Raw genomic sequence first — 26,345 nt, forward strand, 5'->3', positions numbered from 1 at the left:
TGCAGGGGGCAGGGTTTTAGATTTTTGGACCATTGGGGATCTCTTCTGGGGAAGGTGGGACATGTACAGATTGTATGGGTTGCACCTGAACTCGAGGGGGAGCAATATCCTTGCTGGTAGGTTTGCTAGTGTGGTTCGGGAGGGTTTAAACTAATTTGCAAGGGGTATGGGACCCGAAGCGATAGAGCAGTGAAAGAAGTGCATGGAGTAAAGCCAGATCTAAAAAATAGAGAGGCTTTGAGGAAAGAGAAGCAGAATAAAGGGTGTAAAGGTAGTAAGGTAGAAGGTCTAAAGTGTGTGTACTTTTGTGCCAGAAGCATCAGGAACAAAGGTAATGAACTGAGAACTTGGATACATACATGGAATTATGATGTAGTGGCCATTACGGAGACTTGGCTGGCACCAGGGCAGGAATGGATTCTCAATATTCCTGGATTTCAGTGCTTTAAAAGGGATGGGGGGGGGGAGAAAGGGGAGGAGGGGTGGCATTACTGGTCAGGGATACTATTACAGCTGCAGAAAAGGTGGATAATGTAGCAGGATCCTCTTTTGAGTCAGTATGGGTGGAAGTCAGGAACAGGAAGAGAGCAGTTACTCTATTGGGGGTATTCTGTTGGCCCCCTGGTAGCAGCAGAGATTCCGAGGAGCAGATTGGGAGGCAGATTTTGGAAAGGTGGAAAAATAACAGCGTTGTTATCATGGGTGACTTTAACTTCCCTAATATTGATTGGCACTTGATTAGTTCCAAGGGTTCAGATGGGGCAGAGTTTAAGTGTGTCCAGGATGGATTCCTGTCACAGTATGTTGACAGGCTGACGAGGGGGAATGCCATACTAGATCTAGTATTAGATAACGAACCGGGTCAGGTCACAGATCTGTCAGTGGGTGAGCATCTGGGGGACAGTGATCACCGCTCCCTGACCTTTAGCATTATCATGGAAAAGGATAGAATCAGAGAGGACAGAAACATTTTTAATTGGGGAAGGGCAAATTATGAGGCTATAAGGCTAGAACTTGCGGGTGTGAATTGGGATGATGTTTTTGCAGGGAAATGTACTATGGACATGTGGTCGATGTTTAGGGATATCTTGCAGGATGTTAGGGATAAATCTGTCCTGGTGAGGAAGATAAAGAATGGTAGGGTGAAGGAACCATGGGTGACAAGTGAAGTGGAAAATCTAGTCAGATGGAAGAAGGCAGCATACATGAGGTTTAGGAAGCAAGGATCAGATGGGTCTATATAGGGTAGCAAGAAAGGAACTTAAGAAGGGGCTGAGAAGAGCAAGGAGGGGGCATGAGAAGGCCTTGGCGAATAGGGTAAAGGAAAACCCCAAGGCATTCTTCAACTATGTGAAGAACAAAAGGATGACAGGAGTGAAGGTAGGACCGATTAGAGAAAAAAGTGGGAAGATGTGCCTGGAGGCTGTCGAAGTGAGCGAGGTCCTCAATGAATACTTCACTTCGGTATTCACCACTGAGAGGGAACTTGGTGACGGTGACGACAATATGAGTGAGGTTGATGTTCTGGAGCATGTTAATATTAAGGGAGAGGAGGTGTTGGAGTTGTTAAAATACATTAGGACAGATTAGTCCCCGGGGCCTGACGGAATATTCCCCAAGCTGCTGCACAAGGCAAGGGAAGAGATTGCTGAACCTCTGGCTAGGATCTTTATGTCCTCGTTGTCCACGGGAATGGTACCGGAGGATTGGAGGAAGGTGAATGTTGTCTCCTTGTTCAAAAAGGGTAGTAGGGCTAGTCCAGGTAATTAGACCAGTGAACCTTATGTCTGTGGTGGGAAAGCTGTTGGAAAAGGTTCTTAGAGACAGGGTCTATGGGCATTTAGAGAATCATGGTCTGATCAGGGACAGTCAGCATGGCTTTGTGAAGGGCAGATCATGCTTAACAAGCCTGATAGAATACTTTGAGGAGGTGACCAGGCATATAGATGAGGGTAGTGCAGTGGATGTGATCTACACGGATTTTAGTAAGGTATTTGACAAGGTTCCACATGGTAGGCTTATTCAGAAAGTCAGAAGGCATGGGATCCAGGGAGGTTTGGCCAGGTGGATTCAGAATTGGCTTTCCTGCAGAAGGCAGAGGGTCATGGTGGAGGGAGTACATTCAGATTGGAGGGTTGTGACTAGTGGTGTCCCACAAGGATCTGTTCTGGGACCTCTACTTTTTGTGATTTTTTTATTAATGACCTGGATGTGGGGGTAGAAGGGGGGGTTGGCAAGTTTGAAGATGACACAAAGGTTGGTGGTGTTGTAGATAGTGTAGAGGATTGTCGAAGATTGCAGAGAGACATTGATAGGATGCAGAAGTGGGCTGAAAAGTGGCAGATGGAGTTCAACCCGGAGAAATGTGAGGTGGTACACTTTAGAAGGACAAACTCCAAGGCAGAGTACAAAGTAAATGGCAGGATACTTGGTAGTGTGGAGGAGCAGAGGGATCTGGGGGTACATGTCCACAGATCCCTGAAAGTTGCCTCACAGGTAGATAGGGTAGTTAAGAAAGCTTATGGGGTGTTAGCTTTCATAAGTCATGGGATAGAGTTTAAGAGACGTGATGTAATTATGCAGCTCTATAAAACTCTAGTTATGCCACACTTAGAGTACTGTGTCCAGTTCTGGTCACCTCACTATAGGAAGGATGTGGAAGCATTGGAAAGAGTACAGAGGAGATTTACCAGGATGCTGCCTGGTTTAGAGAGTATGGATTATGATCAGACATTAAGGGAGCTAGGGCTTTACTCTTTGGAGAGGAGGAGGATGAGAGGAGACATGGTAGAGGTGTACAAGACATTAAGAGGAATAGACATTGTGGACAGCCAGCACCTCTTCCCCAGGGCACCACTGCTTCGTACAAGAGGACATGGCTTTAAGGTAAGGGGAGGGAAGTTCAAGGAAGATATTAGAGGAAGGTTTTTCACTCAGAGTGGTTGGTGTGTGGAATGCACTGCCTGAGTCAGTGGTGGAGGCAGACACACTAGTGAAGTTTAAGAGACTACTAGACAGGTATATGGAGGAAATTAAGGTGGGGGGTTATATGGGAGGCAGGGTTTGAGGGTCGGCACAACACTGTGGGCTGAAGGGCCTGTAATGTGCGGTACTGTTCTATGTTCTATCACTGATGGGTAAATAACATAAAAAGATACAGTTAAGTATAAGTTCTGACAAAATAAATGGAGCAATCAAAAAGAACAAGAGGCATCACTGAGTAAATAAATTCATAGTGAGTGGTGCCTTGGTTAATTAATACTATTGTTACGTACTCGTGACATAGCAGTGGTACCCTTGTCACGTGACTGGGGTTGAAGCTATACTGGACTTGAGGTAATGGTTTTGTGATGGTGGAGTGATGTCATTTTCCCGCCAGTAGAGATCATGTGACAGGTTTTTTTTACAGGTTATAAAAGGAAGACCCCACCCTGTGAGGAGGGGCAGTTCGTAGCTGGATTTGCTATGTTGACTTCATGCCACTGCGTGATTTAATGTGATGACGCAGTTTAGTTGAAGGATGAAGTTTTTATCTATTGCCTAAAGTTTAAAAGGTCATTGCCAGCAGTTTCTTTACAATACTACTAGTTGAGAATCAGTGGAGAGTGAAGATCGAAGTTCTGGAATTAAAGATCGAGGAGAATCAATTTTCGACGGTGAAACGGGTTCGACCTTGTTTATTCCTTATTCAGAAGGAATTCGTTGACTGTTCTCATGTTAATCTCTGTGGGATAGCAGAAGATTGAGGACAGTGTGATAAAGGAAAAGTCAGTGCCTTTAAGCCGTTTCGTTTCGTTTCGTAAAGTCTTCGTGGGAAAAATTCGATGTCGGGGATCGAAGCAAAATGAAGTGAAAGAAAATTTAAATCATCTTAAAAAGTCTCTCCCTTAAATGGACCGTGAGCATTTTGAACTTGTGGCAATCCTCCTTAAAAGAACTGTTTTTGCAACATCGCTTTAAGAACTGTTTAAGCTGCCGCACAGCAGCAGCTCCGGTTACGTTAGTGTTTGTTTACTTTTGGGGGGTTTGTTTTCAGTGTTTAATAAACGTGTTGTTTGTTATAAAAACCCTTGCCAAACTCATATATTTATTGTTGCCTGAATACGTAACACGATGAATATTTCAATGGAGAAAGTGACGCCAGCAAATTAATAAATAACTTTTAGGTCAACAAATAAACTAGTTAATCATAGAGTTACAGATCCATACAAGAATACTCGCCCATTGTGTTCATGTTGACCAGCACGTACCCATAAGACCATATGATATAGAAGCAGAATTAGGCCATTTGGCCCATTGGGTCTGCTCTGCTATTTTGTCCTGACTGATCCATTTCCCTCTCAGTCCCAATCTCTTGCCTTCTCTCTGTATCCCTTTATGTTCTGAGTAATCATGAATATATCAACCTTTGTCTTAAATATAAACATACCAAATGACTTGGTCTCCACAGCTGCCTGTGGCAATGAAGATTCACCACTCTCTGGCTAAAGTTTCCATTTGTAGGTTTTATTGTTACTACCTTGATGTATTTGTGTATATATAATGGTCTGTCTGGATGGCATGCAAATAAAATCTGGATGGAAAAGTGGATAAGTTGGTACAGGTAGCCCCCATTTTTCGAACGTTCGCTTTATGACAGCTTGCTGTTATGAAAGACCTACATTAGTACCTGTTTTTGCTAACCAAAGAGGATTTTCGCTTTTACGAGATAGACTCCCGCTTTATACGTGTGTTACCCTGAGAAAAACTACCATGACCATGAAGCCTTGTGCGGGCGGTTGTGTGCATATGCATGTACGTGCGTCAGTGTGTATTTTAGCATGTGTGTATGTGCCGATTTTTTTTTTCTCCAAATTGATTTTGGCTCACTGTCTTCCCGATTCTGATAAGTGAAACTACACCATACATACAATATTTCTACTTTATATAAGCTGTATATTTATCATATCATTCTTGCTTTTACTATATGTTCGTGTTATTTTACATTTTATGTGTTATTTGGTATGACTTGGTAGGTTATTTTTTGAGTCTGGGAACACTCAAAAATTTTTCCCATATAAATTAATGGTAATTGCTTCTTCACTTTATGACATTTCGGCTTACAAACAGTTTCATAGGTACGCGCTACCTTCAGATAGTGGGGAAAACCTGTACTTAGGAAATATCAAGCCAGATCAATTAAATGTCCTTTTCTGTTTTAATCTATTCAGTCATTGGACTTGTTACCCATTTTGTAAATGTGAATTGGTGCTCATAAATCATATTTTGGAATGTAACAGGAATAACCATCTTAAATGAAGACCAATATTAACAGGTACTTCTGGGATGTGTTTACAACTTAACAAAAATATAAATATGCACAAATACATCAGGATAGTTATTGGGCATATTGTGGAATATAAAGCACACTTGTAAAATAATTAAACTGACAAATTCAACATTGCCACCCATCTCAGGCACTTGTTAACAGCACAAGAGATTCTGCAGATGCTGGAAATCCAGATCAACGCACACAAAATGCTGGAAGAACTCACCAGGCCAGGCTGTATCTATGGAAATAAGTGAACAGTTGATGCTTTGGTCTGTGACCCTTCATAGTAAGGAAGGGGGAAAATGCCAGAATAAAAAAGTTGGGGGGGGGGGGAAAGAAGGACAAGTTGGAAGGTGATAGGTGAAACTAGGTGGGTGGGGAGAGGGGTTGAAGTAAGAAGCTGGAAAGTGAAAATTAGAAAAGGCAAATGGCTGGAGAAGCGTATAATCAAGGTTTTGTTGTTAACCTACCTTGGACTGTCACACTGCCTGCTAGAATATGAAACTCCACCTCCACAGGTCCTGCTGCACTCTCCCCACGCTGACCAAGGTCCCCAGGCTCCATCCACTCCCTCTGGTCGAGTTCCAAATGGGACACAGTCTCGCTTATAGCACCACTACAATAAAAACTTGTATTTAAACTTTAGATATAAAAATCGGGCTTTTGCAATTTTTATTAATCCAACTGAACTACTGTTCTAACAGATGGCTGGTGGTCTAAAAATGAGCCCAAATAGCAGAAAATATATTAAAACAGCACTGACAAGAGAAAATGTGTAGAAAGTGGAAATCCAAGCAACACAGACAAAATGCTGGAGGAGCATTTTTGAGTGTATTACTTAAAATAGCACTGCATGGTTATGTGACAATATATTTTGTATAAACATAATCCTTCTCATTGGCTTTGAAATCCTCTATTAGCTCACAGCTAATTACATAAATATGAAGGACAGAAACTATGGTATTGTATCTTGACATATTACACTTTTCATGCCAAGTTGCTATCTTCTAGATTAGCTCCTGCTTCAGTTAACGCAGTCCCTTTTCATTCTTGTAAACAGCAGTAAATGTAGGCCCAGAATCATCAAACACACTCTATATTTTAACCCTTTCATGACCACAGTCATTCTTGTAAACCTCTGGTTTCTCTCCAGTGCCAGCACATACTTCCCTAGATACGGAGCCTAAAACTGCTCACAATGCAAAGTGCTGAGGTAAAAGAAAAGACTGCAAGCTTATACAAGGACTGGGAATGTGAAAAGCCACAGGCTCCATGGTAGCGTTACAGTTAGCATGATGCTATTATAGCTTCGGGTGTTGGAGTTTGGAGTTCAGTTCTGGTGTACTGTATAAGGAGTTTGCATGTCCTCCCCATGACTGCACAAGTTTCCTCCAGGTGCTCTAGTTTCCTCCCACAATCCAAAGATGTATTGGTTAGTAGGTTAATCAGTCATTGTAAATTGTCCTGTAATTAGGCTATTAAATAGGTGGGTTGCTGGACAACAGAGCTCATGGGGCTAGAAGGGCTGTTCCACACTGTATCTCTAAATAAAAATAAATAATAGGCTCTGAAGAACATGAATTAATGAAGGCAGTTTATAGTTCAAGTAAATAATTCCCCAGTAAAGTCAGAGAAAATCATTACAAAAGGCATCAGGAATTTGGCTTTAAAAATATCACTCACAGAGTAGGAGACTGAAATGATGATAAATTTGTGCAAGATATTTAGGATACATGTAAAAATGATGGGGACTACAGCTACAAGAGGAGGTGTGAGAAGCTATTTTCAATGTGGCAGATAAAAACTTAACTCTACACCTTTTTATAATGTTTTAATACAGTAACAATGATTTCTTTCAACCTCTCCTATATTCCTTTAAGATACTTCCATTTCACATATTAATTTTAAAACAAATGTTCCTTTTGAGCATTTTATTCAAAGTCTGAGCTGTGTTGAAGCAATTAATGATATGGTATATGTATGTAAATAAAATAAATTCAAAATGTGAACTTAAAAACTCAGCATATTTTGCTTCATCCAGCTGCATGCCATATTCTCCTCAGATCAGATCATGACTATGACCATTTCCTTCTGCAGCATTGTGAGGCGAACAGAGACCACAATGCCTAGAGCAATTATCGATGGGCACTCCTGGATCAACTTCAGATTTCTTGTGCTGAGCTCTAAAGGATCCTCCTGCCTGTGACTTGATGTCATATCCAATATAGTATTTTTCTCCAGGACCTAGGTATTAAACCCTAACTCCTGAGACACCGCTTCACCATCTAAACCTCTATTATCCTCCTCCCTCTTCCCCCCCCAACCTTTCACCCTTCTCCTAGACCTGCTATAAAATCCACGAAAGAGGCCTCGTCCTTCTTCATTTACCTCTTAGCATGTGGATGCACCCACATCACAAAGACTCAGTGGTTCAAGTGAATTCACTGCCAACTTCTCAAGGGCAATTAGGGATGGGCAATTAAATACTAGCTCATTTAATTGAATGAATGAAAAGTACCTTGATATCCTTGGCTGCAATCACTCTCCACCTGCCAATCAGCTTACACAGTGTTCATCGGTACCTTTCTGCCTCTTATCCCAATGATAATGAAGCGCATAGCTTCAGTGTTGTCTACAAACACCATAAGACATAGGAGCAAAATTATCTATCACGGCTGATATATTATCCCTCTCAACCTTATTTTCTTGCATTCTCCTTGTAATCAAGAACCTATCAACCTCTTCTTTTAATATACCCAATGACTTAGCTGTCACAATCATCTATGGCAATGAATTCCAGATTCACCACCCTCTGGCCAAAGAAATTCCTCCTCATCTGTTCTAAGGGGACATCCTTCTATGCAGAGGCTGTGCCCTCTGATCGTAGGCTACCCCACTATAGGGAACATCCTCTTCATATCCAGTTTATTTAGGGTTTCAATATTCAAAAGGTTTCACTGAGATCCCCCTTCATCCTTCTAAACTCTAGCGAGTACCGGCACAGAGCCATCAAGTGGTTCTTATATGCTAACCCTTTCATTCATGGAATCAATCTCATGAATTTCCTCTGGACACTCTCTAATGCCAGCACATCCTTTCTTAGATAACGAGCCCAAAACTGTTCACAATTCTCCAAGCGTAATTTGGTCAATGCCTTATAAAGCCTCAGCATAATATCCTTGCTTTTACATTTGCATATCCACCCCTCTCCATCAAACTGACATCAGTCTTTGACCCTTCCTATCTCAGAACCAACCACACCACCCATCACATTACAACGGCCTGATCTTGTTACTGAGCATTCTAGTTTCTCAAACTAAGCCTTGGAATCTGTTCACAAGCAAGAGAAAATATGCAGATGTTGGAATTCCAAACGACACACACTGTCCTGATGAAGGGTCTTGGCTCAAAACGTCAACTGTTTACTCTTTTCCATAGATGCTGCCTGGCCTGCTGAGTTCCTCCAGCATTTTGTGTGTGTTGCTTGGAACCTACTAGCAATTGGCAAATGTTTAAGAAAACATAGAATGTCTATTCAGTTGATGGGGTTGGGGGGGTGGTTGGAAGTGGGAGGAAAAGTGATGACTGTTGGCACCCTATCCTAGGGTATTCCCAGTGTACTATTTTGATTAGATTCTAAAGTGTCAAATTAGTTCCAAGTAAATAAAAAATAATAGAAATAGTACTCACCCCTTTTTCAATTGTATTGGATTGGCATACTGTTCCCTCAGCAGCAGGAATGCTGTTTGTAATACAACGATTGCTTTTACTAAGACACCACAACTCACTGCATACCTCCTATAAACAAAATATTAATAAGAAAGTATCAAGAACCAAAAATACCTTTCTAAGCTAAGGAGAAGTATTAGAGTGTTCTGTGTATATTAAATATACCTATGTACCTATGACATGCAAACTTTATTTTACTAAATTAATCTCAAATAGATTGCAAACATATTTGATAAAAATCATGAACAACATGTACTTGCTGAGTAAACTTCTTATTTCACAGTTTGGATTGTTAAAATAACAGACAGGGAAGATTGGCATTGTATTCTAATTGGCAGAGTTTAACATAAATCTGTTAAGTGAGGCTTCTGCCTTCAGGTTGCTGATAATACTAAACTGGCTCTATGCTTATGGCTGTAAAATGAACATGATATTATGCACTGGTTTTAAAGAATTTCAAATTGAAGCTTTTAGTTTAAAATAGAATACCTATTCTTAATAGAACTTCTTTTATATTTGGTTAATCCTTGAGCAGAATCCTTCTTAAAATCGAGTCAAATAGATCTTTCATGGATTGGCAATTCAGTCATAGAGCCATAGAACACTACCACATAGAAACAGGTCCTTCAGCCCATCAAATCTGTGCCAGCCTGGTTGCTACCTCGTCGCATTGCTCTGTACACAGACCTTAGTCATCCATGTACTTGTCCAAACTTATCCAATCCACATCTACCACTTCCACAGGCAGCTTGTTTCACTTTTATACTACCCTCTGAGAAGTATCTCTAACATGCTGTTCCTGTTTAATAGCCTATTAATGATTCATGATTCTTGTAGATAATTTAAAGTCAATCCCTAAATACATTAGAAAGTAGCAGAAAATTCTAGTGGGGTGTTTCCAGTGCTTTAGCACTTTTAGCTTCCACTAAACTGCAAATACACCCTCTTACAACTCCCATTCCACACAGGGATCTTTCTTTACCCAGTATGCTTGCAATAATTAAAATTCCAATTACTTGCAGCTACTGGTGTATAACAGCTAAATAATGTTTTATATTTTATTGACTGGGAATGGATTAAGACATAGAACAATATACAGCACAGGAACAGGCCTTTCAGCTCATAATGTTGTGCTGAATGAATTACATTAGTTATTAAATGGCTAAATATTTTCTTCTGCCTACACAATGTTGATATCCCTCCATTTTCTTGTGCCTACCTAAATGTCTCTTAAAAGTCCTAATGTATCTGCCTCTACCAACACACCAGGCAGCGCATTCCAGACACCCACATCTCTCTGTGTAAAAAAAAAACTTGTTCCTCACATCCACTTTAAAGATTCCACCTCTTCCTCATGAAACTGACTCTTTTTTTAAAAAAAGTAAGTTTTTAATAATTAACACAACACAAGGAAATTTGCAGATGCTGGAAATTCAAGCAACACACACAAAATGCTGGTGGAACACAGCAGGCCAGGCAGCATCTATAGGAAGAAGTACAGTCGACATTTCGGGCCAAGACCCTTCGTCCTGACGTTGACTGTACTTCTTCCTGTAGATGCTGCCTGGCCTGCTGCGTTCCACCAGCATTTTGTGTGTTGTGGGTGTTTTTAATAATTAGTTAATACTAAGTAACTCATTAGTTTAGGCAGTGTCATTCTCACTGAATTTAAATTTTAAATATATTACACACTTGCAAACACAAAAGAAAATGAATAAACAGATTATGGCAGACAGTAATTACACAACCGTAAGACTGCATATATGAAAGTCTGAAGACAGAGTAAAGCAGGAATTCCTTTCTGCAGCTTTGTCTGCCACAAAAGATCAGAATAGTTTTCTATTCTCAAAGAAAGAGCAAGACTCTCTACCCCATATTTACACTGGCGTGATTTGATTCCATATTGGAAACGGCACTGCTCATCAGCATCATACACTTGTCCTGGGGCCAAAGTAGGGTAGAAGAACTCCTGTTTTGGGGGTGCATTGTTGAGACACCGACCATGTCCTGAACTGACCAAAAACAAGAATATTTTATTATAACACATAAATAGATGCATTAACTTTCAAAATGAAATGTAGTCAAAGAAAATTAAATGATTGATAAAAATAAAACTATTTGAGAAAACAAAGTCTCCGTTACTTGCTCATTGTAAATGAACAATAATAAATGCATAATGTTTTATTATGTGGGTTTGTATGGTTAATCGCAAATTTTTTTTAGTTATAAATTACATTTGTAGCTGATTCTTAAATTATTTCTCATTGAAATAGATTTTTCAATAGTGCTGTGAATTATCAACCAAAATTGGAATGACCTACATATAAAATTTTCATTGAGTTGAAACTGCTTGGGAGAGTCAGTCAAATCTGTCTTTTTTTAGAAGTTATGCTGTGTTGTAGGCAGCTTGCCATTTTTGAAAACTTATGCCTAATTTTTTATACGTTAGCCAATGTGGGTTTTCTTGTTTTCACTTTGAAGCTGCTGGAAATTTTTCAAGATTCAAGATTGTTTAATATAATTTCCTGTACACAAGTGTAAAAGGAGAACAAAATAATTGTAACTTCAGATTCGATGCAGCACAAAAAAAACACACAAAGATAAAGAACACAATAATAAAAACACAATAGATAAAGATTAATTTATGTCCATAAAGTGATGCTGGGCACAACAGTGCCAGTACATAAGGTGACCCTGACAGGAAATGATAGTGGCGGTTGGGGGTGTGGTGGGGTGGGTTAGTGGGTGGAGGTTTTGATCAGCTTTGCTGCTTGGGAAAAGTAACTGTTTTTGAATGTGGTGGTCCTAGCTTGGATGCTATGTAGCCTCCTCCCTGATGGGAGTGGGACGAACAGTCTATGAGCAAGGTGGGTGGAATCCTTCATAATGTTAGTTACTGGCCCCTTATCGGTACCTTTCTGTATATACGTCCTTGATGGCAGGTAGGCTGATGGTGGTGATGAGTTGGGCAATTTTGACTATCTGTTCTAGTGCCTTCCTGTCTGCCTATTCATATCTGAACTTATGTTCTTGTAAATCATGAACTACACAAATTCTGATTCTGGAAGACAAAATCACTACTGAATGTATTTCAATCATGTCAATCTGGTTACAGACCACAGCTTCCTTTAAACAGGTATATGCCGGAGAACAAACAAAAAAAAAGCAGCAGTTGCCAAAGTATGAAATATTAAAGAATGTGGTAAATGCACAACAGGTCAGGTAGGGTCTGTGGAGAGAAATTAATTCATGCTTTAGATCATTGACCTTCATAGTATTTTCAAATTTTACACATTTGGCCTCTATGCTTGTTAAGTATAAATGAAATATTATCTTGGGCACAATGTACAACTCAAAGCATTTTAAGAGTTTGAAAAAAATGTAGAATTAATTCAAAATGTTACTTTATATATAAGACAAAAATAATTGCATTAACAGATCCATTTAACATGTTCACACTGCATGGACCCTGACAGACACCTGTTTAATTTTTGTTTTTATATTTTATCCTATTTTCTGACTTCTTACTCCAAGAAACTGGTGATGTAATCCCTGCTGCATGTTGACCAAATGAAAGGATTAGTTTTCACGGTGATATGAGCCGCCATCAACTTTGCTGCTTCCTGACCTCTTGGACCACATGAATTTCCAACTCCATCGTGATTCATGCCAAAACTGAAAATGAGAAAAGGACCAGTCAAAATAGACAATCTATTCAAGGGAGATATGAGAGGCAAGGTTTTTTAACACATAGAGAGTGGTGAGTCCCTGGAATGTGTTGCCTGGGATGGTGCTAGAGGCAAATAGATAAGGGGCCAATGTTCCCTCTAATTTTTTTTTTACAGCTGTATGGACCAAACATTGCTCTGAGCAAGAACTTTTACGTGGCTAGAAAACTGTGCAGCACTTTAATATCATATATATGAAAATTCCAGCTGCACAGCAACAAAGGCTATGTGCACAGGAGCATTTCAGTTACTGTGTGGCCATGCACCCGCATGGCTTAGAGGGAATAAGTGTTGGGGCCTTTAAGAAACTCTGAGATAAACACATGAATATGAGGACAACAGATGGATATGGACATTTTGTCGGCATTAGTGATTAGTTTAGTTGGCCATTTGATTACCAATTTATTTGGTTTGGTACAACATAGTGGGCCAAAGTGTCTGTTCCTGTGCTGTATGGTTCTAAGTTCTATTTTTAGATACACAGGAATTACTTCCATCTCCAAGATTTTTATTCATGACATATAGTTACTTCTCAGCAAACAATGGATGGATATTTGGTACACTGGACATCAAACACAAAAAGGTATTCTGAAGGACAAAATACTTAGAACTGAATGTAAACAAGTTTCTTTCATTTTTTAAAGATTAAATGTATATTGCCCAGATTTGAATTATTGGTGAGTTTTAACAGACTGCATTTAAAATTTTGGCAAATTTTCATTCTGAATTAAGCAATAAGTTTAAATTACTGATTCATACTGAAATAGTGTGTTGCAAGGAGCACCCATGTAGAAGTTAGTGAAGATTTCTGGGAATTCAATCTAGCTAAACTTTTTCGGAAAACTGGAAGGAACTGTAGCACACTGTCGTTGATGTACAGCTTTTTGAATGAGAATTCAGAATGTATTGATGTCACAAAGCACCTACTTGCTTTGCTGTATAAATGTCAATCTCATAGATATTTTCATTATAGCCTTTGACGTAGAGTATTGTGGGGACATCAAAAACTGTAATATCATGTCTCAACTTCTATGATCAAAGCCCTGAACAATGGCCTGCATGTTAAATACCATCTTCATCACCTCGTCTACCTGTGACATTGCTTTCAATCAAATACGTACTTGTACTTCTCTGTTCCTTTACACTCATTAATGCCATATCATTTATGGTACAAGTTCTGGCCTCTGCTGCTTTGATTTAAAGTACTATGGGGACAAACGAAATAGTTACTTTCCCCACTATTGCAGAATTGATACCTTGTTATTTGTGGAATGAGTATAACCTGGGCAGCAGCCAAACTCCTGAGCCGAAACTACCAGTTTCTGCATAGATCACTGCAGCCTTAAGCCAATTTTGTTTAACTTCCGGCTCAATTCAAATTGCCAAGAAGACATAAGTATTCCAAAAGTACAAAACACAAGATTGGGACATTGTTTGCCAAAGGAAACAATTTCATTGTTTTCCAGGACCCAACAGTAGAAAAGAGGTCTGGATTTTCACAAAAATACAGGTTTTCTACATTCAAGTACAATATTAATTTCATGTATGTTAAATGAGAAATGAGACATGGAGACGAGTGTGCTTCTGAACTTTCATTAGCCATTCAAAATGTCTATAGCATTCAATAGTTAAGAGATCAGAATCCAAATGTACAGCAGAACCAGAATCAGGTTTAATACCACTGGCATACTGTCTGTTGTGAAATTTGTTAAGTTTGCTGCAGCAGTACAATGCAATACATGATAATATAGAAAAAACTGTGAATTAAAGTATGTATATCAAATAGTTAAATCAACCAAGTAGTGCAAAAACAGAAATAAAAAGCAGTGACATTGAACATGGGTTCAATGTCTATTCAGAAATCGAATGGCAAAGGAGAAGAAGCTGTCCTTGAACCATTGAACGTGTGCTCTCAGGCTTCTGTACCTCCTTCCTAATGGTAACAAAGGAACAGGACATATCCTGGGTGGTGGGAGCCCTGAACGATGTATGCCGCCTTTTTGAGGCACTGCTCTTTGAAGATGTCTTGGATACTACACAGGCTAATGCCCATGATAGAGCTGTCTCCCTGCAGCTTACTTTGATCCTTTGCAGTAGTGCGCCCCCCCCCCCCATACCAGACAGTGAAGCAGCCAGTCAGAATGCTGTCCATGTTATATCTGTAGAAATTTGCTATTGTTTTAGGTGACATACCAAATCTTCTCAAACTCTGAATGAAATATAGCCACTGTCTTGCCTTCTTTATTGTTGCACTGATTTATTGGCAGCACGCTAGGTCCTCAGAGGTTTAACATCCAGGAACTTGAAACTTCTCACTCTACACTTCTGATCCCTTTATAAGGACTGGTATGTGTTCCTTTGTCTTCTCCTTTCTGAAGTCCACAATCAGCTCTTTGGTTTTACTGATGCCAACTGCAAGGTTGTTGCTGTGACACCACTCAATTAGCTAGCATATCTTTATCCTGTACATCCTCTGGTCACTGTCTGAGATTCTGCCAACAATGGTTGGCCCAGTTTCTGTAGTTTTTCGATTAGGACTGTAGGAATGAAGGTGTTAAATGGGGAGCTGTAGTCAATAAACAGTAACCTGACATAGGTACTTGTATTATCCAGGTGATCCAAGACCACATGGAGGGCCAATGAGATCGCATCCACTGTATTCCTCTTGTGGTGACAGGCAAATTACAGTGGGTCCAGGACCTTGGTGCGGCTGGAGATGATTCTAGCTATGATCAACCTCACAAAGCACTGCACCACTGGAGGTGTGAGTGTTAAGAGATGCTAGTAATTAAGGCAGTTCACCCTGCTCTTCTTGGGGACTGGTATAATTGTTGTCCTTTTGAAGTAGGTGAGAACTTCCAACTGTAGCAATGAGAGATTGGAAATACCTTTGAACACCTCCACTAGTTGGTTAGCACAAGTTTTCAGAGCCTAACCCGGTATTTCATCAGAATCTACTATCTTGCGAGGGCTCACTCTCCTGAAAGACAGACTGATGTCAGCCTCCAAGACAGAGATCACAGGGTCACCAGGTGCTGTAGGGATCTTCAGACCTGTAGTTTTATTCTCCCATTCAAAGCGAACATGTAAGGCGTTGAGCTTGTCTGGAAGCATCACTGCCATTCGTGTTGGGTTTTGCTTTGTAGGTAGCAGTGTCTTGCAAACCCTACCAGAGTTGACATGCGTCCAATGTCACCTCCAACTTTGCTCAGAATTGTTTCTTCACCCTTGAAACAGCCCCACAGAATTCATACCTGGTTTTCTTGTATAAACCTGGATCATCAGACTTTAATGCCACAGATCTTGCTCTCAGATGACTACAAACCTCCTGGTTCATTCATGGCTTTTGATTTGGGTATGTGCCGCAAGTTCCTGTAGGCATACACTCATCCACACAGGTTTTAATAAAGTCAGTAACAGCTGTGGTTTACTCATTCAGACTCAAAGATGAATTCTTGAATACAGTCCAGTCCACTGTTTCAAAGCAGGCCTTCAAGCGATCCTGAACCTCCCTTGCCCGTATCTTCTTGGTTCTCATTACTGGTACTGTAGAATTCAGTCTCTGCCTATACTCGGGGAGTAGAAGTACAGCCAGGTGATCAGACTTTCCGAAGTGTGGGCGTGGGATAGCACAGTAAGCACTCTTGATGGGTGTCTAACAATGTTCCAGTGTTTTGGTTCTTCTGGTACTACAAATGAATTGTTGGGAATAATTACTGACTTTCTCAAGCTCTATTTTATGCCTGTTGGTCATATTGCACAGTTTGTCTAGAGCCTGCTTGACACTGGCCTGTAGTGGGATGTACACTACTACCAAAAGATTTCTGAAATCTCCCGTGTAAGTAAAATGGACATCATTTGATTGCAAGGTGTTCCAGGTCTGGTGAACAGGACTGGGACAACACTATCATGTTTGTACACCAGAAGAAATTGATGAAGAAGCATACTGCACCGCACTTGGCTTTGAAAGTCTCAACAGTCCTATCTTGGTGATGCACTGTGGATCCGTTGCACAAATGCAAATTCATTACTTGTCACAGTCACAATACTACAGTAACTACACAGTATTATACAGCAGGATGGATTTGGAGACTTGTTACAACAGACAATATCACTTCAAAGATTTCCTTCCATAGTGCTGTATGAGTTGCTGAGTCCCTCCAGTTCATATGTGTGTTGTTCCAGATTTCAGCATCTGTGGTCCTTTCTACCTTAAACATTACAATAAATTATTCTCTAGCATCAGGAAAACCTTCTGAACTGTAATAAAATCAAAGCTAATATCAATCTGCCTGTTTAACCATCACTGTGAAGAGATACTCATCATTTTCCTCCTTTAAAGTTCAAGTTTATTGTCATCTAACTGTACATATATTCAGAATCAGGTTTAATATCACTAGCATAGGTCACGAAATTTGTTAAATACAACCAGACAAAACAATGTTCCTCCAGACCACAGTGCATCTAAAAAACATGCATCACATTCAGCACATAAAACAAAATATTACCATATATAAATATCATTCAAAATGCATGTAGTGCGCAGCACAGGTAAACAGTAACCAGTACAATAAACAGCTTGTGGTCCCAGTGACGAAACCTTGGTGGTGGCAGGGTATTCATTAGTCTGATGGCTTGAGGGAAAAAGCTGGCTCCCAGTCTGGTAGCCTCGTCTTGATGCTCCTGTACCTCGTTCCAGATGGTAGTGGGTCAGAAATTGTGGAATGGTTGGTAGGGATCCTCAACAATGCTTCAGATACTTTGTCTACAACTCTCCCAGTAAATGTCACAAAAAGGTGGGTGGGGGGGGGGGGGGTGGGGAGACCCTGGTGATCCTCTCAGCAGATTTCACTATCATCTGTCGGGTCTTGCGGTCCAATGCCTTGCAGTTTCCGTACCACACAATGATGCAGCCTGACAGGACACTCTTGACTGTGCTCCTGTAGAAAGTTGTTAGAATGGGGGCATGTCGCAATCTCCTCTGAAAGTGTAGATGTTGCTGAGCCTTCTTCACTAGTGAGGTGGTGTTGTGGGTCTGTTATATGCACACCAAATAATCATCAGTCAATAATCATCATAATTTCAGTATGACAACCTTACCAGTTTTCTTCCTCCTATTGAAGTGCCCATTTATAAGATCCAAAGACACTTTCTAACATTGCCTGTTGTAAATAATCCATAGCATCTAAATAACTCATCAGAACACTATTATGATAGCTAATTTAATGTAGCTACTACTTTTTCCCATTGTCACAGCAATGTCAGTTTACTGTTCTCCATTCCTCCTCCTCTTAGGAGTACCTCAGGATTGAGACTCTTAAGAAGACTTTTCTGAATGTTCATGAAATGTTTTCTCTGTCTTCCTGCAAGTATTTTTCAATGAAAAGATGCAAAGTGCTACAATAGTTTCATGAGCAAGACACACAAAATGCTAGAGGTAGTCAGCAGGTGAAGCAGCATCTATGGCAATGAATAAACAGTCAAATTTCCATAGACACTGCCAGATTTGCTGAGTTCCTCCAACATTTTTGTGCGTCTTGTTCTGGATTTCCAGCAGCTGTAGAATCTCCTGTATTTGATAATTTCAGTCATCTGGACAATGGCATCTGTCCGCTTGATGTGTCTGAGTGTCATCAGAGCCTTAATGTTGGGGGCATTGACTGGGAGTGGATACTGATAACATTTCGCTTTGAAATACTTTGCAGTGATAGGGTAGGTGTAACAGTATCCCCTTCATGCTCTGAGATACTTGCCACAGGTCAACCAGGTCTCTGAAACATAAAGGCCAATAATGACTGGCCTCTATGGTACACTCAGTATACCATGTTAAGAGCCAGGTTTGAATTCTTGGTCTTTGAACACGTTTCTTTTCAGCCATCCAGAATTTCTGCTGGCTAACTGGAAGTGGGTGCATTTTGCTTTCACTTGGTGATACCTTCCATCTATTTTGTTTCTAGGGTCCTGTCATTTCTTTGATTACCAATATTGAACAGTGGGATCAGGTTGATACAAATTTCTTTGTCTGCCATATGATTAATGTAAGGTCTGTCCTTTTATAAACTCTAATCCTTTAATGACTTGCAAAAGTGCATCATATTTTGCTAACACTTGAGATACTACGACTACAGTTTAGCGCTACATGCTCTTTGCAGTGTACTAATGAGACTGAACAAAGACTTATATTCTGGTTCAACTTATCCAACTCATGTTTACACAAGGAGACTAAAACTGGCACTGGTGTCTTGTAGGCTGCACAAATATACATAAAAAATTAAATGCACTCATGTAGACAGCTAAAATGGCACCAGAACAACTGAAGAGAATGTTTGTAGTGGCCAATATTTTAAATAGTTATTTAATTACCCCAAATGGATAACTATACGGGAATTTGCCAAGTCTGTGCTATGAGAATACAGAGCTGAACTTTGAACAGAGAGTTTTTAAACTTCATAGTTTGTGTTTAAATCACACTTTCATAAGCACGTGAAGTTTAGAAACCTCTCCCTAGAAAGTCTGGGAATCAGAATAAGCCTGCTTAAACTGCACCAGTATTTAAAATTCTTTTCAATAAATCAGGGATTGAATTCTTTAAATTTATAACAGGTGAGTGATTAAACTTTTCAATTACATTTTTTGTTAACAGTGATGATTTTTTAATTAACTGCTTTTCATAATGCAGATACACTAGAATGAGGAACAGATTTGATTGTATTTTTCTGGCTGAACTGGAAATACAAGGATTGCTTTTTTGGGATTAACGCCCAATCCAGCTAACATTTGCCCAGCTACCACACAATCACAATTATCAGTGCTGTGCAGCTTGCAGGTTGAGTTTGCTGCTAAGGAAGGCAAATGCAATATTCATTCATTTAGAAAGGACTAGAATATAAGAGCAGGAACATAATGCTGAAGATTTATAAGACACTGGTCAGACCATACTTGGAATATTGTGAGCAGCTTTGGGTCCTTTATATAAGAAACAATGTGCTGGGATTGGGGTAGGTCCAGAGGAGGTTCATGAGAATGATTCTAAAAATGAAAGGGTTAACATATCAGGAACGTTTGATAGCTCTGGGCTTGTACTCACTGGGGTTTAGAAGATTGAGGAGGGATTTCATTGAAAAGTATCAAATATTGAAAAACCTAGATAGAGTGCATGTGGAGAGAATGTCTCCTGAAGTGGAGAGTCTAGGACCAGGGGACACAGTCTCAGAATAGAGGGAAACCCACTTTGGACAACAATGAGGAGGAATTTCTTTAGCCAGAGGGTAGCAAATCTGTGGAACTGATTACGACAGACGGCTGTGGAGGCAAAGTCACCGAGTCCTCTTCCCATCCTGTTTCTTACAAAAATGTTACTCCCTTTTTTCAGTTCCTTTATCTCCACTGCATCAGTTCCCAGGATGAGGCTTTCCTTTCCAGGACATGAGAGATGTTCTCCTTCTTCAAAGAATGGGGTTTCCTTTCTTCCACAATTGATGCTGCCTTCACCCACATCTCCATTTTCCAGACATCCATGCTCACCACATCTTCCCCCCCACTTTAGCAGGGACAGAGTTCCTCCTGTCCTCACCTACCATCACACGAGCCTCCACATTGAACACATGATTCTTCACAATGTCTGCCATGAGATCCTACCACCAAACACATTTTTACTCCCCTCTACTCTCTGCTAACTGACAAGCACCACTGTCTCCATAATTCCATTGCCTATTCTTCCCTCCCCACTAATCTATCCCTGCAAGAGACAGAAACGCCATACCTGCTGAATCAACACCTCCATTTCCTCCATCCAGAGCCCATATGGTCCTTCTAGCTACGGCAACACTTCACTTGTAAATCTGTTGGGGTCATCTACTGTATCTGGTGCTCCTGATGGGATCTCCTCTACACTGGTAAGACCCGATGTAAATTGGGGGACTGCTTTTTTGAGACAAAAGCAGAATTTTCTGACGGCCAAACATTTTAATTCCAATTCCCGTTCCCATTCCATCAAATCAGTCCACGATGAGGCCATTCTCAAGGTGGAGTAGCAACTCCTCATATTTCATCTAGGTGGCCTCCAATCTGATGGCATAAACACATCAATTTTTCCTTCTGGTTATTTTTTCCCTCCTCCGTTCTTCCCTCATCTTCTATTCCCCTTTCTCTCTTAGTCCACTCTCCTCTCCTATCAGATTATTCTACACCAGCCCTTTATTTTTCCCATTCACCTGGCTTTACCAACCACCTAGCTAGTCCTTCTTCCATTCTAGTGTCTTCCCCCTTCCTTCCCACTCCTGAAGAAGAATGTTGGCTGGAAACGTCGGGTGTTTATTTATTTCTATAGATGCTACTTGAGCTGCTGAGTCGCTTTAGCATTTTGTGTGTGTTTCTGTAAGCCACTTGAAGCGGAGCTTGATAGATTTTTGATTAATCAGGGCATCAAAGGTTAGAGAGAGAAGGCAAGAGAATAGGGTTGAGAGGGATAATAAATCAGCCATGATGGAATAGAGGAGAAACCCGATGGGCCCAATGGGCTAATTCTGCTCCTATGTCTTATGGCATTATGGTGCAAAGCTGAAGGGAATTGTACATTAAGTCACAATTCAATACAAGAGTAGAGGGTGGAGTCACCTTGCAATGAATGACATCTCAGAATCTTTCCACCATCTACAAGGAATGCATCACGAGTGTGATACAACAGTCTCCTCTTGACTGGATGACTGCATCTCCAACAATTCTCAAAAACTCAGTATCATCCAGAATAAAGCAGCCTGTTCGATGATCACCAGCCAATAATTACTGAAACTGACTAATGTTTACAAAAAAATAGCATTCGGGTACTACGGGAGTGTAGCAGTTATTCCAACATTATTACAGCTCATTGGAGTTTAATCCTGGCGTCTTTTGTAAGGAGTCTGTACATCCTCCCCATGGATTATGTGTATTTTTTTGCCAAAGACATACCGGGTAGGTAAATTTATCGTTGTAAATTGTCCCATGGTTAGGCCACGGTTAAATTGGGGTTTGAAGGTTGCTGGACAATTTGGCTTGAACAGCTGGAAGGGCCTATTTCACGACAGGTAGACTAGATTAGATAGATAGATTTTATAGAGCAGACAGACAGAGATAGAGTCATATCATATAGAAACAGCATCAATGATCAAACACTCTAACACAAAATGTGGTACAATATTTCTTAATCAAAAAAGGAAATTGCAGCTCATTAATGTGAGTAGGGGCCACTGAAGAAAATGGTTTACAAATGTAATGCCCTGGTTATGATTTCTACTGCTATGATGTGAGGCATTATATTGGCAGTTTTCTGTAAGTGTGCCATGCTGGAGAGTGTGTTTCGGCTTAGGCTAAGATAAAGATCCATGTTGTGCAAGCTTAGGAATGTGAGTCAGCCAGTCAGGATTGTGGGATGAGAGAGAAGGTTTGAAAGAGCTGTGGGAGAGATTTGTGATGGACCGGTGTCTGGATTGGGGTCCTTTGGTAGGAGCTGCAGAGTGGTACACAAAGGAAGATGCCGCAGAATGCTGTTAGGAGTCCCCATTGCAAGAAGTGCATTGTGCAGATGAATGGCTCCAAGGAGGAAGGGCCAATACTCCTAACAGAGAACCAGTTTGTTCAAGATGGACTTTGCAGCAAGTTTGGAAATATGGTGCTTGCTTTCACGCACACTGTAGGTTCAGTGTGTGAGTAAAGACGACTCCAGTATGAGCTCCAATGTTATGCACACATTGGACTGGTTTAACTGTAATGGACCCTTTTCTTTTCTTTTTCCTATTAACTCTTAGTTAAAGCTGAAATTGGTAAATATTCTTTTATAATTTTATGCAGTGTACAATCTGTTATTTCTCGCCAACCAATAATTGTATATGGGCAGTACTTACACAGTATTCACTCAAATTGATGTCCTTTTAACCAGAACATCATGATCTTCTTGTTTGGTTGAACCCCAAATCATACCAACCCTAGACGTATATTGCTTATGAAAGGTAGCCTCCTCAGCGCTGAAACATTTTGCTGTTAGAAGAGTTGGATAACGAGCTGAATTTGTATATGAGGCCTGGTGAGAGGTTTACACAAGAATAGAGCAATTCTAGTTCAATTGAGTGACTGTTGCCTCTGTCAATTTGATGATTTGTAAAAACTAATTTCCACTGCACAATAACCCAGGGAAAATTTTTACAATTGATCACCCAAAATAAAATTGAGTTATAATTTTAACTTTAGATTTTAATATAAAGAAGAAATAAAATGTCTCTTACTTGTGACCAATTTCATGAGCAATTGTAAATGCGGTTGCCAGGCCTATATCCTCATTGATGCTACAGCTCCTTTCTGGTTCACACATGCCGCCCACAGGAGCCAGACCTGTAACAGTGATGTTTACTTTGTTTAGAAACACGGGGATCAGCAACTTAGCCTGGAATAGAAGCCCATCTTGAAAAGGGAAACCGTGTTAATTCCAGCATAAAAATTGAATGGACATGACACAATTAAAAACCATGTACAGTGGATTCTGGTTAATTGGGCCAGCCACTTGTTTGCGACAATTCTGAAAGAACAAAAACTAATCGAGAAAATTCCCTTTGTTTATTTGGGGCACTACAAAGGATGGAAGGCAATTGTGCGACAGAGTGGGGTATCAGTCTGACATTGTGCTGTGAAAATATGATTGTCCTGGAATGACTAACAACGTACTAGTGTCAGATGCAAGAAACACCTGGCTGAATTTATGCAGTGACACAAAGGGGCCTGAAAATGGTGATTATCATTTCTCACTCCATTCAAAAGTAATCTTCAATTACACAGTATTAACATAAACAATTAACATTCTGTCCTCCCAAGGTCAAACAATAAACTTGCCTTAGAGTATGGTGCAAAATAACAAAAATGCATGCTCCCCATCGGGCAAAAATATGTTTGGTCAATTTAAAAGCTGTCATTGAGTATAATATTTTTTTCGCTTACAGTAGAAATCTGTGACCTTCATTTAAAGACCTCACAATGTTTTGGTTACAATGTATTTGCTAATGACTGATAAACTGAATTAATCACAAACTGATTTCAGGCCTTAACTGATAACTAAATCAATGGCATTTTAACATCCTTTCATTACTAAAACAAAACTTGCATACTGTATATTTAATAGTCATCTGAACCAAAATGTGCCTTTTTCCCAAACATAGGCAACAGTCTGAAACGTGATGAGCTCATTAATCTGAAGCATGTCATATCCTCAAATATATTCTGTACATGTTTATGGCTGACTGTAATGCTATCTAAACAGAATGTTATTTACAAATACATCCATCTTTCCAGAAACACATAAAGCTAACACTAGTTTGTTCATTTGACATATATGTAAAATATTATTGCTTACTATTTCAGAGTGACAGAAGAAGAATGGTACAATACCAGCAATTAATTATATTAAATCATATTCCTTTCTCCATACACTGTCTGCCACAGTGATGACATTTAAAAGACTCTTAGATAGGCATGTGGATGATGGAGGGGTTTGGGAAGGGAGGAGTTAGATTGATCTTGTATTAGGTTAAATGGTTAGCACTTATTGTGGGCTGAAGTGCCTGCATTGTTTTATATGCTGTGGCGTAATGAAGCTATGGCTCGAAAACAGCATTTCCTCTAACATGCTAAGAGCACTGCCAAGGAGAATCTCATTGTTAAGCACCCAGGATACTTAAGATGTTATTCTTTGTTATATTTTACTTGTACATTTCCACACTTACAAGACTGTGCCCCAATTTATTGAAAATAAATGCAAATCACCATAAAGTGACTTGCTGATAGGCAAATTAGTAATTCTAATGATCACAAACTTTTAATAAAGTGATAAGTCAATACAATAAATACAAAATTAATTACTCCAAATAATTTTCAGAAAAAAATTCAGTAAATTTTCCCTACACTGGCAGCTCATTAAAAGAGGTCAGAATTTGCTGGAATGAGACTCCTTGTGGCATGCCTTGATAATTAGATTTGTTTGTGCATGTTTGTATTTTAAAATTATTTGTCCATAACATTACTATGATTATTTTACAATGGAGCAGTAAGGATAACAGAACAGCTGTGAACTTGGTGAACATTGAACAAACAATTCCCCTTCATTAACCATCAATTAGGAGGGGTGAGCAAAGGGGTGAATTCATTCTGATCAGATAAAAATAGAAAAGTATAGCGTAGATAAAAGACCATTCAGCCTTTGGAGTCTGCTCCGCTATTCCATCATGGCTACTTTATTGTCCCTCTCAATCTCATTCTCCTGCCTTCTTCTTGCAACCTTCAACATTCAGACTAACCAAGAACCTATTAACCTCCACTTTAAATATACCCAATGATTTAACCTCCGCAGCCATCCATGGGAATAAATTCCATAGATTCACCACCCTCTGAAAAAATACCTTCTCACCTCTTCTCTAAAAGTATGCCCCTCTTATTCCCTCTTTATCCTTGCTGAACATGATACCCATTTACATTATTTTTATTTGTCCACATTGTACCAGTCTCCCTCTATTCCTTTCTTGTCAGAGTACCTGTCACTTCCACCTTTCACCTCCCAGATCTTATCATCTTTCCCACTCTCCCCTCCCCCTCATCTCACTACCAACTTTCTCCCACTTTTACTTGCCAGCTCTTGCTCCACTTTGTCCTGCCACTGTTTAAACAGGATATCTCCTCCCTTTCAGAGATAAAGGACCTGCCCAATTTCCTCCATAGATGCTGCCTGACCTGTTGAAATCCTCCAGCACTTTATGTGTTGCTTCAGATTCCAGCATCCCTTGTCTCTCAACACTCAAAAACTGTTAGTTTCCCCAAGCTGAGCAACATCTCCACCCACTAACCCATCCCTCCACACCCCCAACCACCACTACTTTATTGTTTCCTGTCAGTCACTTTATGTACAGACACTCCTGTGCCTAGGATCACTTTATCGACATACATTCAATGTATGTAAGCTATTTTACGTATTTATTGTATTTTTTAAATCATTGTATTCTTTATCTTATTGTGTTTTTTTGTGCTCCATTGGATTCAGAGTAACAATTATTTTGTTCTCCTCTATACTTGTGTTCAGGAAATGGCATTAGACAATCTTGAATTTTGAATAGCTGTGCAAATGTCCTTTAACTGTTGTAACTCTATGCCTCCCCATGTCCTCAAGCAATTTGTTACAGATATTCACCACACTACCACCCTGTCTTCATTAATCTTCTTGATTATATCCTCGAAAACTCAATCAAATTTGTGAGGCATGGTGTCCCCTGTACAATACCTTTCTGTCTGCACCTCATCAGTCCCTGACTTTCTAAGTGAACATAAATCCTGTCCCTCAGAATCTTCTCCAACAATTTCTCTTCTACAGCCTCACCAGCCTGTAGTTTTCAGGCACATTCCTTCTGCCCTTTTTGAGCAAAGATACAACATTGATTACCTCCCAGTTTTCTCGTACCTTATCCATGACTAATGACAAATGAAGATGTCAAGATCCCTTCACTAGAGCCCCAACAATCTTCTCCCTTGCTTTCTTTTGCGTCCAGGGATAGACCCCATATGGCCCT

At 40.0% G+C, this 26,345-nt stretch overlaps 1 protein-coding gene across 1 annotated transcript in view; it reads right to left on the bottom strand.

The window, feature by feature from the left end:
• The window catches only part of LOC132405767 (A disintegrin and metalloproteinase with thrombospondin motifs 6-like), a 183,939-nt gene that overhangs the window by 64,850 nt on the left and 92,744 nt on the right, over positions 1-26,345 (bottom strand). The window contains exons 8-12 of the mRNA XM_059990779.1: positions 23,028-23,133; positions 12,569-12,715; positions 10,911-11,052; positions 9,002-9,109; positions 5,782-5,927 (exon numbers count right to left, since the gene is read on the bottom strand). Coding sequence (XP_059846762.1) covers positions 5,782-5,927; positions 9,002-9,109; positions 10,911-11,052; positions 12,569-12,715; positions 23,028-23,133 — 649 coding nt within the window. The remainder of the gene's footprint in view (positions 1-5,781; positions 5,928-9,001; positions 9,110-10,910; positions 11,053-12,568; positions 12,716-23,027; positions 23,134-26,345) is intronic.

The sequence above is a fragment of the Hypanus sabinus genome, chromosome 16, assembly GCF_030144855.1.
Source record: "Hypanus sabinus isolate sHypSab1 chromosome 16, sHypSab1.hap1, whole genome shotgun sequence".
NCBI lineage: Eukaryota > Metazoa > Chordata > Chondrichthyes > Myliobatiformes > Dasyatidae > Hypanus > Hypanus sabinus.